General features: G+C 40.5%; 1 protein-coding gene across 1 annotated transcript in view; it reads left to right on the top strand.

Moving 5' to 3' along the window:
• The window catches only part of CHMP2B (charged multivesicular body protein 2B), a 77,781-nt gene extending 66,223 nt beyond the window's left edge, over positions 1 to 11,558 (top strand). Inside the window, exons 5-6 of the mRNA XM_085623016.1 lie at positions 3,950 to 4,056; positions 9,509 to 11,558. Coding sequence (XP_085479142.1) covers positions 3,950 to 4,056; positions 9,509 to 9,622 — 221 coding nt within the window. The 3' untranslated portion in view covers positions 9,623 to 11,558. The remainder of the gene's footprint in view (positions 1 to 3,949; positions 4,057 to 9,508) is intronic.
• The last annotated feature ends 1,254 nt before the right edge of the window (positions 11,559 to 12,812 follow it).

Genomic DNA, 12,812 nt, shown 5'->3' with positions numbered 1-12,812 from the left:
CAGTGACCCTACATACATTAAGGGACAACTTATGCCTTACTCACTACTTGTAGCTATAGCCTGTAAGAGAGCCAACACTCAAACATCTGGTGATGCCCCCCCCCACCAGATAACAAGAGCAGGAAAGAGATGCTGCGGGTAAAAGGGTGGCACAATCTGCCAACTTTTTGAGGATTGCAAACTCCATTGGACTCTTAACAGGCTATGACTGAGCCCTTTGGGACGAGATGGAGGCGATTCTCAAGCCTCTACCTGAAGAACACAAAAAGAGGGCTTATAAATTGCCTCTGAGGGTACCATATCTAATAGAACAATTTGTTGTGCCCTAGATATGGCTGACACAGCGGCTTGGGGCATAATTAAGTCTGCTCCTTCTGAGATATGCCTGGCTGAGAGTATCAGCCTGAGGTTCAACAAAACTTACTAGCTCTTCACTTTGATGTGCAGCATCTTTTTGGACCTCCTGTGGACACTCTTTTGGAAAAAAATCAAAAAGGACAATGAGACGGCTAAGGCAAAAGGAGTATTGCAAACCCCATTGCAACAGGACTCCTTATGCCGCGCCTCTTACCTTGTAGGATCCAAAACAACCTCCCCTGAGACTTCCACATCATACAAAAAATCGCATATCCAAACATCCTCCCCAAGGGCATAATGTAGGTGTTTATGTATGAAACAATTCCAGGGGCAGACTCACAGGCAGTTTTACCAGACCTTCCGCATCCACCACCAAGTCTTGACTTGCCATTCAACCCCCAAACCTCCCCCTTCCCCGCTGATCACACCACACCTGTCGGGGGAGACTAAAACAGTTATTTCCCGCATGGCGGAATATCACCTTCGACAAGTGGGTGTTGGATATTATCCAACATGGTTATTGTCTGGAGCTCACTTCCACACCTCCAAACATTCCACCTCACAACCACAGACTCTCAAAAGACCATCACCAGTTGCTCGAAGAGGAAGCTCAGGTACTTATAAAAAATTAATTGAAAAAAGGGGGGGCATAGAATCGGTACCATTACAACAGCAAAGCATATGTGTCTATTCACTTTAACTCCTCATTCCCAAAAAGGATGGGTCCTTAAGGCAAATCTTGACCTCAGACCTCTAAACGGGTCCAATCTCTCAGAGCATTTCCACTGGCCCCTCTTCAAGTTGTCATCTCACTCCTACAACCAGGCAACTTCATGGCCTCACTTAACCTGAAGGACACATACTTCCACATTCCAATTCACCCGGCCCATCACCAATACCTCAGGTCCGTACTAAACAGGCAACACTTGCAATTCAAAGTGCTCCCATTCGAAGTCACTACAGCCCTCAGGGTTTTCACCAAATGTCTTGCACTAGTAATTGCTCATCAATGCAGGCAAAACATACACATTTTCCAGTTTTTGGACGACTGGCTCATCAAAAGTGTTTTCAACACACACAAGCCACCATAAACCTACTTCATCAACTAGGCTTTACCGTCCATGCAGTCAAGTCTCCCCTCCAACCCCTTCAAATGCAACCTTACTAAGAGCCATCCTCAACTCTCAGCAAAGGATATCTTACTCAAATGCTGCCCATATTCAGTCAATTCAGACGCTTTTTCCCCAGTTTCAGCCTCATCAACAAATAACATAGAGGACAGTTATGCATTTCCTAGGGACCATGGCTTTATACATAGCCATAGTACCTCATGCGCGACTCTAAATGCCTCCATTGCAGAAGTGCTTAGTGCATCATTGAACTGAAGCGAAGGGTTAATTGGAAGATCTAGTGTTGGTGAGCCATCAGGCCTGCAAATCTCTGCAGTGGTGGAATACCAATAATCTCCTAAAAAGACGACCTTTCGTAGACCCAGTTCCGCAGGGAACCATAACTAAGGACGCTTCCCTCGCAGGTTGGGGGCGCATTCATGGGATCTCACTGTCTAGGGACACTGGACAATCCACCAAATGCACCTCCATATCAAGCACTTTGAATTGCTAGCTGTTCATCTGTCGCTCAAAGACTTCCTACCCCACCAAATTGGCAAGTTAGTCCTCATCAAAACAGACAGCATGACTGCCATATATTATCTGGAAAAAACGGGTGCACCAGGTCCTCTCATCTCTCTCATCTAGCTCAGAACATCTGGAGATGGGCTCTCTGGTACAACATTCACCTGATAGTGGAGTACCTCCCAGGAGTGGACATCGACTTTGCAGATCTCCTCAGCAGGAGGAACCTACAAGTCCACGAATGGGAACTCATCCTGCAACTCCTTCTCCCATTCTTCAAACGTTGGGGTCACCCCAAAGTAAACGCCAAATGCCAAAGCTGCGCCTCCAGGTTCCCACACCCACAATCCAGGGACATCGCACTATGGATGAGTTGGTCCAGGATTTCTGCTTACTTTTTCCATCCCTCCAACTGCTTCCGTTTGTGGTTCGCAAACTTCGGCAGGCATATCTTACCCTCATCCTAGTATCTTCCACATAGGCGAGACAACCATGGTTCTCTACACTCCTAGAACGATCAGTAGTTCCCCACCAAGTACTCTCCAACTAGCAGGACCTTCTTACTCAGAACCATGGGCAAGTCAGACATCCAGACCACACGTCCCTCAACCTTGTGACATGGCTCATGATCCATAGTTTGGTTGCTTAAATCTACTTCAACCTAGTATGGACATTATTAAAGAAGTAATAAGGCCCACTACTAGGGCCTGTTATGTGGAAAAGATGTGTTCACTACTGTCATTCATAACACATTACTACTCTGGTAGCAAAAGTGCAGGATATTGTCTGTTATTTATTTCATTTGCATGCCTCTGGGTTAGCTTTTACATCCATAAGCATACACTTAGCAGCTGAAGCTGCATATTTCCAAAACAGACAACACACTTCTCTGTTCAGGATTTCTATAATGATAGCCTTCCTAGAGTGTCTTGAAAGAGTCATTACTCCTAGTGTACCACCTGCACCTACTTGGAATCTTAACATTGTGTTAAAAACTGGGAAGATAAAAATGTTAATTGCAATCATTTCAGTTGGAGATGTTATTGAGCTTCAGGTATTATCTTTAAAAGAACAGTTCTTCCAAATACATGAAGACAAAGTGGTACTGAGTACCAATCAAGATTCCTTCCAAGGGTAGTATCTCAGTTCCACCTAAATCAATCTATTGAATAACCAGTATTTTTTTTCCACAACCTGACTCTGTTGTGGACAGGGCTTTACACGTTCGATGTAAAAAGGGCCATCGTACTACACACCTATAGCTGACATATGTAAAGCAGCTACATTGTCTACTCTGCATACATTTACAAAACATTCCTGTGTAGAGGTCTTGTACCATCAGCTAGCTAATGTGGGTCAAGAGGTTCTGTGTACATTATTTCAAACAACTGCAACCCCCACAGATTAGCCACTGCTTATGGTGGAAAACTGCTTTACGTCTATGCTAAGCATGTGTATCTGCAGCCACACATGCCTCAAACGGAAAATGTTACTTATCCAGTAAGCATCTGTTTGTGGCATTTAGTGTTGTAGATTCACATGTGTCCACCCTCCTGTGTTGGTTGCAGTTAACATTATTTTCACATGGTTATCTCACTGCGATACATTATCCTTCACACTCCATCCTCACCCGCCGTGTGAAAAATAATCTAATAATAGAGTCGAAGATCATGCACATTGCAAACAAGAGGAGAAGTCACTATACCTTGTGACTCAAAAGACTTCCGCTAAGAAAAACAACTTGCACACATCCCAGCCCAACACTAGATAGCAGACTTATGCTAAGCATGTGAATCTACAGCACTGCATGCCAAAAGCAGATGCATACTGGGTAGTAACATTTTCCTTTATGTCATCAGTCCATATATTATTGATTTTTTTTGTTGTTTTTTTTTTTTTTTTTTTGTTTGATAAAATGTGCTTGTGATGATGCATGGATAACCTTTATTTTCTTTCAGTAAATGATACTCTGGATGACATTTTTGATGGGTCGGAGGATGAAGATGAAAGCCAGGATATTGTGAACCAGGTTCTGGATGAGATTGGGATCGAGATCTCTGGAAAGGTAGGGTAAACCACGCAATTGTGTTCAATGTAGTTTGCATGTTTGTTACATTGCTTACAGTAACCATCTCCAATAAAGAAATGCACTTTAAACTCTTATTTATAAAGATCTCACTTTGGATACAGTTTCAAATGTTCACCTTGTGCTATAAAGAGAATACATTCTGTCAATCCACATGATAACAGCAATGTCAAGCACGTAACCGTGTGGTTATCCAGTGCTAATAAATACCTACAAGGAATTTCTTATAAAGCAGATACACCTATTTAATCTAAAGCTGTTATTGTAAATATGACAATCCAGTGTTGACAGCATTATGTTGGGAGCTAAAAAACAGAGAATAAATCCATCCAAGGAGATTATGGTGGTAGTTGCTCTAACCAACACGTCTCTCAAAAAATTGGCTTGGACCATCCTGGGCATGCCCTTTCCCAGTTCCCCTCGCTAAATCCCGTGGTGTCAATCAGGACACAGATCTATCATACACTTCCCATATCATGGATGCCATTCATTGACCGATTACCATAAAAAATTCAAGATCACTTTGGGTATGTTGAGGATACATTATACTAGTTGTGTCTATGTTTGCCTTTCTTCTTAAGTATCAGAAATCCTGAAACAATTGCAGAATACTGTGGTAAGGCTTCTCTAATGTCAAAAAGACAATGATTGCTTACTTCCAGCATTTCAGAATTACTATGGCTTCTCAATTAGCGTCACACAGAGTTCAATGTTCTGTGAGTTTGTAGCAAAACCAAAGGCGAGGATGGACGGAGTGTTGAACATTGCAAGCACTCGCCCCCAGTCAACTGATCTGGGTTTAATCCATCATCATTCTTTAGCTCACTCCGCCACCCCAGTTCAGACATGGCCATATGCAAATCAGTCAGACCCTATGCCTCATGGGAACAGTCCAGCCCGAACTACCAAGCCATGTCTTCCCTTGACCGGAAACAAGCATCCTGGGACAGGTTTCTTGCTCATCAGCCAGGCTAGCTTGAATCCAGTGGCAAAGTGAGCTAGGTACCCACGTCTGGGCATACCCTGCCAACTTAGGGCAAACAATAGGCACAGGGTCAGACTGATTTGCATATGGCCATGTCTGAACTGGGGTGGTGGAGTGAGCTAAAGAATGATGATGGATTAAACCCAGATCAGTTGACTGGGGGTGAGTGCTTGCAATGTTCAACACTCCGTCCATAATCCCCTTTGGTTTTGCTTTGTTCACCCTAAGTTGGCAGGGTATGCCCAGACGTGGGTCCCTTGCTCATTTTGCCACTGGATTCAAGCTAGCCTGGCTGATGACGGCTAGATTGCAGGTGTAATTATACATCAAATAGTCAATATGTATATTTGAAAGAATTGGTACCAATACGTCTACCAAACTCACTGCTTTATCATGATCAAGCCAGACCTAAAAATGAGCCTTTGTGTTGAAAATATGTTGACCTGAAGAAAGCAAGACCCACACAGAAAATATTAAAGCTGTCTTTGTGAAGCACCTGTCCTTCCTTTTTTGATTCTAGCATTAGCCTTGACCTTTTGAGTTTACTAAAACTCTGTGAACAATATCAACAAAAAAATGGGGTAGTAATGTATCTGAGGGTGCACATCATGACAGTTATTAGAAACAAATTGGGTGTATAGTAATAGTTGTCAGAAAATCAATAAGATCGATAACAAGTTAAGTATATGGTGCCACTCGGGATGGGGAAGCACCCTACTACCTAAGTGCTGAAATATACGGATCATGCAAAGCAATCCCCGTAATAAACAGGTTTTTTACATAAAGAAATCCCGGCACTCTAAAGTCACGTATATTATTCTTATTGGTTATTAGCCAAAGGGACAAGGAACAAAGTAATGATAATGTAAAACTGGCTACGGAACAGATTAGGTCCTCACAAAAATATATGACAAAGAGTACTTTAATTCATCAATTTTACAGAAAGGAAAGTCATAATCATGAACACAAATCAGAACTCCCTAGTACATTTAGTTCTAGTTGTTGGTTCCTAGAAAGGAGACTTGTGTTCTCCAAATCTTGATCCAAATGGATGACAGCCGACACGTGTTTCGTCACGTATAGTGACTTCCTCAGGGCTTTGATTAAGGAGTCTTAGGACACTTTATATGTCAGACATGCAATTATGCTTCTGCCAGACGAAATATTGATTGTAGGATATTTCAAGGAACAAACTCAGAGATACGACATGATTCTGTGAAGAGGATCCAAGATTTTTAACCCTTGTTATGGTCCAAAGAGACAGTTTCAATCACAAGGAAAACTCCTGATGTCTGTACCAGTTGTGTATGAGAAATAACGAATCTCCACCAATAGTTTCTATTGTTTTAGGAAAGATCGACCAAGGGTAAACTATCCATAATTGTTATTCTTGTACTCATTAACGAAAGTTGTTTGTATCACAGTGGAAGTTCCTGGTGTCTTACGGCTTATTTTGAAGAAGAGCGGGTCTCCACCAATATTTTCTAATATTTAGAAATGGTGGACCGTGTTATAAATCATATTTCTAAGAATAAGTCGATGTTACGGTCTTCGTGTTGTCCTCTAAATAGTGGTTTTTAATATATTGTTGTTGGCTCCAACCATGTTAAGTGAAGTCAAAAAACCGGCTCTGGTAAGCCCACGTAATATAGTAGGTAATGACCGAAAAGTAACTCCCGTGTCTTCTTTCCAGCAATAGACAGGATTTTTATGAGGACCTAATCTGTTCCGTAGCCAGTTTTACATTATCATTACTTTGTTCCTTGTCCCTTTGGCTAATAACCAATAAGAATAATATACGTGACTTTAGAGTGCCGGGATTTCTCTGTGAACAATATATTTAGCCAAGGGCCATGCAGTCAGCCGTCTTCATCCATTGATCGATTATTGTTTAATTCACATTTTCTTCTGCCCACTACATCTTTGGGCAGTGGGTCGACCCACTTTGGCCATTGACTAACTTCACTGTGAGTGACTGAATTCTTCCCTCTCACAAGGGGCACATCCACTCACAAAGTAGTTCGCTTACGTGCCAGTAAAACTACCATGGCAATTTGTTTTTTGATTCCAATTCTTTTGTTGCTTTTATTCAGATACTTTTTTTTTTTTTTTTTTTTTTTAGATTAATGAGGGTCCTACATCTTCTCCAACAATACAGTTTTGCAAAATTCATAACAAAACAAGCATTGATAAAGCGAAAAGACTGGCAATCAACTCCAGACTTGTTGTCTTTGCGAATGCTTGTTTAGTTACTGTAATTTATATCACGTTCTAGACCAGGGATACTTAAAGCATGGGGGGCGCATGCGTTTCACCTGACCTCTAATTGCAGCCACCTGGTGAACAGCAGCACTGGGCCGCTCTTCGCTTGATAGTAGGAAAATAAAGAAAGCTGTGAAAGAAACTTTACAAGTTAACCAAAGTAACGGTAAAGAGGAAAGAAGGTGTCCTAGACAACTTATTTTTAGGAACACCTTTAGTTTTAAAGACATCTTGCGCTAAACATGATGAACTCTCTGCAAACTTAAAAAAAGTGTATTTTATTAACATGCATGAGCGTTTTACCTTAGTAGATCAGATTATATCACTGCATTGAGAGGCATTTATTAGCAGTGATATTTTTCTACCACGATCTTGGAAACATTCATGCCTCCCCCATTCTAAAACCAATGCTATTAGAGAACCAAGAGGAAAGCCATTTGTCAGGTGCACCTTGTGTGCAGTCTTGGTTGTTATATGATTGGACCAACATTATAATTTATTAGATGACACACAAGAGAAGGTTTCGTACTGCACACATCCTGAACTCATATCTTTTAAGGGGCTCTTATATGTGGTAATAAAAAAAATAGGCGGCAAAGTGAAATTAACCATTTGCCTAGGATCACACAATTTTGTCAAGTGGGGAAGGCAGGACTGATACCAGGTTTTCTGGCTTCACATTTTGTCATTCAGCCACCAGCTGAGTATCACTTTCAATTTTCACGTTTTTCATTAGAAGTTAATGCTTTGACTTTAATTCTTGGTGCTTGAGAATAGAGTATTGGTGGTAAACAGAAGTCTCGTAAAAGCTCGGTTTGATGTCCACACCATGCATCTGATTTGCGTCCCCCTACACCCACATTTCATCACTTCGACCCTTGCATTGCTGGCATCAATGCGGCCCTCAGTCATGATACAGACTACTTTGCGGCCCTCAGGGAAATGTTTGCAAGTAGTCATGTTCTAGACCATTGTTTTTCACCCACTATGCCATTCGAGATGAAGCTATATGCAAATCGGTGTTGGTCCTCCTCCAGTAGGAATCATCCTGTTAAAACTACAAGGCTAAGTCCCCTTCAGAGAGTAAAACAAAGGAACGGTAGACTAGTTGTTGCCATCTAGGTTGAGTCCCTTCCCGCAGTGCATTGTACTCCAAGTCTGAGCATACCCATCTGATTTCCTAATATAATAAACAATAAAGTTATGGGCATGTTCCAGACCATTGTTTTTTACCCAGTATGCCACTAGAGATTTAAAACCATAGGCAAATCAGTCTTGGACCTCCTCCAACAGAAACAGTCCATCCCTAACTTCCACGCAAGGTCTCTTCTGACAGTAGGATTTGTTGTAGTCCTTCATTAAAGTTTTCAACTCAGTTGTTCTTTTTATCACTGAAACATATTTGTTTGTTAATTTTGCGAAACTGCTGTGTTCTGTAAAACTTTGTCCTTGGGCATGTAATAGCCTATAGGTGGGCGTCAAATGGAGCAAGCAGATGTTTGGTTTTTCACTTAAAACTACATATATTTATATAGTTTAGCACCATGTTCACAATGTCTTAATTTTTTCCAAAATAGAATGTTTGTAAAATATATTTCTTCAAAATGGCTTGCAATATCGTAATTCATTTTAACCATCTTGATCACTGTAATACAGTCTTGTGTATCTAAGACTTCTGTGCTTCATTTGGTGCCTTCTTGGCTCTTTTTGCGCTCCATCTGTGCAAATTATGATGTAAGCAACACACACGTTGCTTCTAGTCCGCTACCAGGCCAGCCTAGAGCTACAGTGCATGTGCGCGGACGCGCGCGCCACTTTTACCGCGATTACTTTCACTTTATGTTTGATCGCGATCGCGATCACTTTTGCAGCTTTTGGGACCTTATAAGTGTTTAGTTATGCAACTGTTGCATGACTAAACACTTATAAGGTCCCAAAGACGAGACCTATTGGCTATGCCAATGCTTGTTTCCCTTGAGGCCCCATACCGAAGGAAGATTAGGGCTGGGTAGAGGGTTGGTACCCCTGAAAAACGTAGTTTTTCACACACTGTGGAGATTGGAGGATTCACCCCTTAAAGTAATTGTTAGTTCATTAAACAAAACCATTTATCCATAATTATTATTATTGTTTTGAATGGCTGCATGTTACAAGAATGTCTCAACTGGTATCATTTTTTTTCAGATGTCAAAAGCTCCATCAGCTGGCAAAGGATTACCATCTGCTTCTGCATCCAAAGCGAATACCATATCGGATGAAGAAATTGAGCGGCAACTTAAAGCACTAGGAGTGGATTAGGCCTTTAGACTTGTCCTGGTGGTCACAGAGGAGCTGCCCCCTTCCACTGGTGCTTTAAATTAGAAAGTAACAAGCACTCTCATTCCAAGAGACTAATATATTTTTGTAAGAAAATAGACGAAACTGGAATTTGCATGTCAATTCATGCCCGTGGTTGCTTAACGCCTTCCTTTGAAGTAACTTTGTATTTCTAAAGACACTACTTTTGGAACTGAACATTCAGAAACCCAATAGTGCTCCAATTTAAAGTCCTTTGCGCTGGTATATTTCCTTTTGTCTCCCACAGACATTATTCTAAAAGATCATTTGTCTCCCGCAGATGTTGTAAGAAAAGAGAGGGAGCCAGATGTTCAACATGTGAACACGTTAATTTTATGAAATGGTTTTCTATTACTTTCGCATTGTCAAGTTTGCAAGATATCGAGTTTCTTGATTTCAGGGAAATCGTTTTATTCCTGGATGGATAATTTTGGAAAGCAATTTGAGGATTTTATTCAATTAAATTTCGAAATGATCGTCAGCGTAGAGGATGCAACTACCAGATGCATCTGCCTTGAACAGTGAATGACTCCATGGAAAACTGTTGTTTTATTTATTTACATAAACGGTTCTGCATTATGTTAAAAAAAACAGTAGTATGCAAGTGTGTATGTACTAACAATCTGCCCTGAGGGACGTCCAGGACCCCATAACCTTATAGCAACAATGGTATTTGTTTACTAACAGTTTATCCTTTTCAGTCGTGTATACATATAGTAGGTTGCATGTTATTTAAGTTGAAAAACTCGCAATTACAAATACTAGCCGCACAGCTTACTGTTATTGTTTGGCTTTAGCAAATTATGGTTTTATTGATTTGTAACATGGCCTGATTCTCGAGGGTTCCAAATGCACACAGGAATGTTGGGTTTGCTTTGGTGAGATCCATTTGGATGACTGCAGGTGGAGGAGGAGGGAGTGCAGCAAGAGGCCCCCCTCAAATAATGCCGCAATTTCAATCATGACCTCCTGCTGGGTCTCCACGGCGTACCTCATCTATGCACTTTTACGAGACATTCTGCATGTGCTGCCGCTGCTTATATTTGTGCTCAGCAGGGTTCTCAAGCTAATTTTTTTCCTCGAATTCAAAAGTCTGTTGGGAAATAACGTTTCCTTGAGAGTGTGGTAACATGTGCAAAGTATATGGAAACTGCCACAGCCTATTTTATTCATCTCGGAATTGTTGTGCCTTTGTGGATTCAAGCCTTATTGTCTTCTTGATTAATTTTGCCATCTTCTTATATCATTATGTTTTTAAGAATTTCAGGTAAGCCGTGAAGCTCTCTTGAATTTTAGAACACCCCTCATGGTCTTGGAAATAAAGAAACGAATATCTTTACTTTGGTGCTGACTTTGGGGTGTATTTGAAATACAACTTACTAAATTTACCTTATGGCCAATTCTTGCCAACATATGGGAAATATCCTTTTCTTAAAATTCTTAAATATAATTGTAAATTTAGCTGAGATCTCGATTAGTTGGATTGTAATGCTGATTATAAGTAACAAATTAATTCTTACAATTTGTGGTTTCAACCACCATCTTCATAATAATTTGTGGTTAGAAAGTTCTACCTTGTGCAGACTGTAAAAAAGCACAGTTATTATTTTGGTTTATGTTGATTTTAGTGCACTGATAACATTTTATAATAGGCAGCTAAATCGGATGCTTATTGTAGTCAGCTTCACTGTCTAATTAAGGAGAACATCAGCAAGCTAAGCCAAAAAGGCAGGTGCCATACAGCATATGGACAAAACCAATTTAAAATAATCCCGACTTATATTTGCGTGTAATATAAAGTTTCTAAATTGTTCTTATGGGTTTTTTTGTGTTTTGAGTTGCTAAGTTGTTTTTGGTTTCTTTTTGGAAAAAAATAAATAAATAATTTGTTACATGGTGTGCTCTGTGTTTTTTAACTCTACTAACACTCTGTAACATGTCCTGATTAGTGTTGCTAATTACCACAAGCATTTAACCAATAGGCCTTTGCAGTTGTTTACGTTTTTGTTGCACTCTGATTGTTGTGACTTGCATTTGCCTTGTAAAGCATTTATCACTTATTTCTTAAAACCACTACAACTGAAACAATACGTGCCTTTGTACATAGACACTTTGTCTATTTTTTGTACAAATAACAAAAGAATAAACAACTCTGTTCTGCTGAATTGAGTGTTATGACAGCTTGGATCAGGCTGCAGAATGTATTTTTCAACTTGATTGGGACAGATGTGTCCTTTTCAGTAAGTATAAATCTTCTGGTTTTGATTTAATTCCACGCAGAAAATTTCTGTGAAAATAGAAGACTGTCTTTATAAATGAGTTCCATGTGAACACTTGTAATACGCCAAAGCTTAATACCCAGTTCGCATGGACATATGGGTTGTTTATATTTTTCTAAAATATGGAGTTCTTTTAGGCATAACAGAATATTACTCTTAAATTATGTTAGGGGATTTGGTAACGTTGTGAACTTGGCATAACAACAGTGTTTGTTTGGTAAGATGAGTGCAGGAATGCTTTTGAGTTTGTGAACAAAGATTTGTGGTGCATCTTCATTAGAAATATTTGAATCGTGGCATCATAATATTGGACTACTGATTCCAGCGCTTAAGGTATAGGTGCTACTTTGTCCCAGGTTGTGGATGGGAAGGAAAGGGTTGTGACGCTTACCTCATTGTCTCCCAAGAGGACAGAGAAGAATTACTCTGTTAAATGTGAGGTCCTGCTTTGCTCTTTCACCATAGAGCATTTCAGAATGTTCATGGGGGGTTTGCGTTTCATGGTGTACACATACCACAAGTTTGATGGTGTGTGTTCATTACTCAGTAGCTCATATAGCTCACTGTTTCTTTGGGTGAGATGAGTAGAAATTTACGGTGTTGGGCAACAGGGCTGGTAAAACTCTTGCATCCTTGCTCCGAGCGTTGCGTGGTACCTCCTGTATCACTGGCTTCTTAGGTGTGGATGGTGAGCACTGCTACTCCAATAGAGAAGTGATGCTTGTGATATTGCAAAAGTTCACGGATCTCTACCGATCTTCCCTTTCAGTGGCTTTGAGGCCATACAAGAATACTTTAATACTTTACAACTGTTATGGCTGCACAGTGCCCATCAACAATACCTGGACGTCTCTTTCGACATGGCAGATATT

This window comes from Triturus cristatus, chromosome 8 (assembly GCF_964204655.1).
Source record: "Triturus cristatus chromosome 8, aTriCri1.1, whole genome shotgun sequence".
In the NCBI taxonomy this organism is placed as follows: Eukaryota; Metazoa; Chordata; class Amphibia; order Caudata; family Salamandridae; genus Triturus; species Triturus cristatus.
This window is presented reverse-complemented; position numbering and strand designations above follow the sequence as displayed.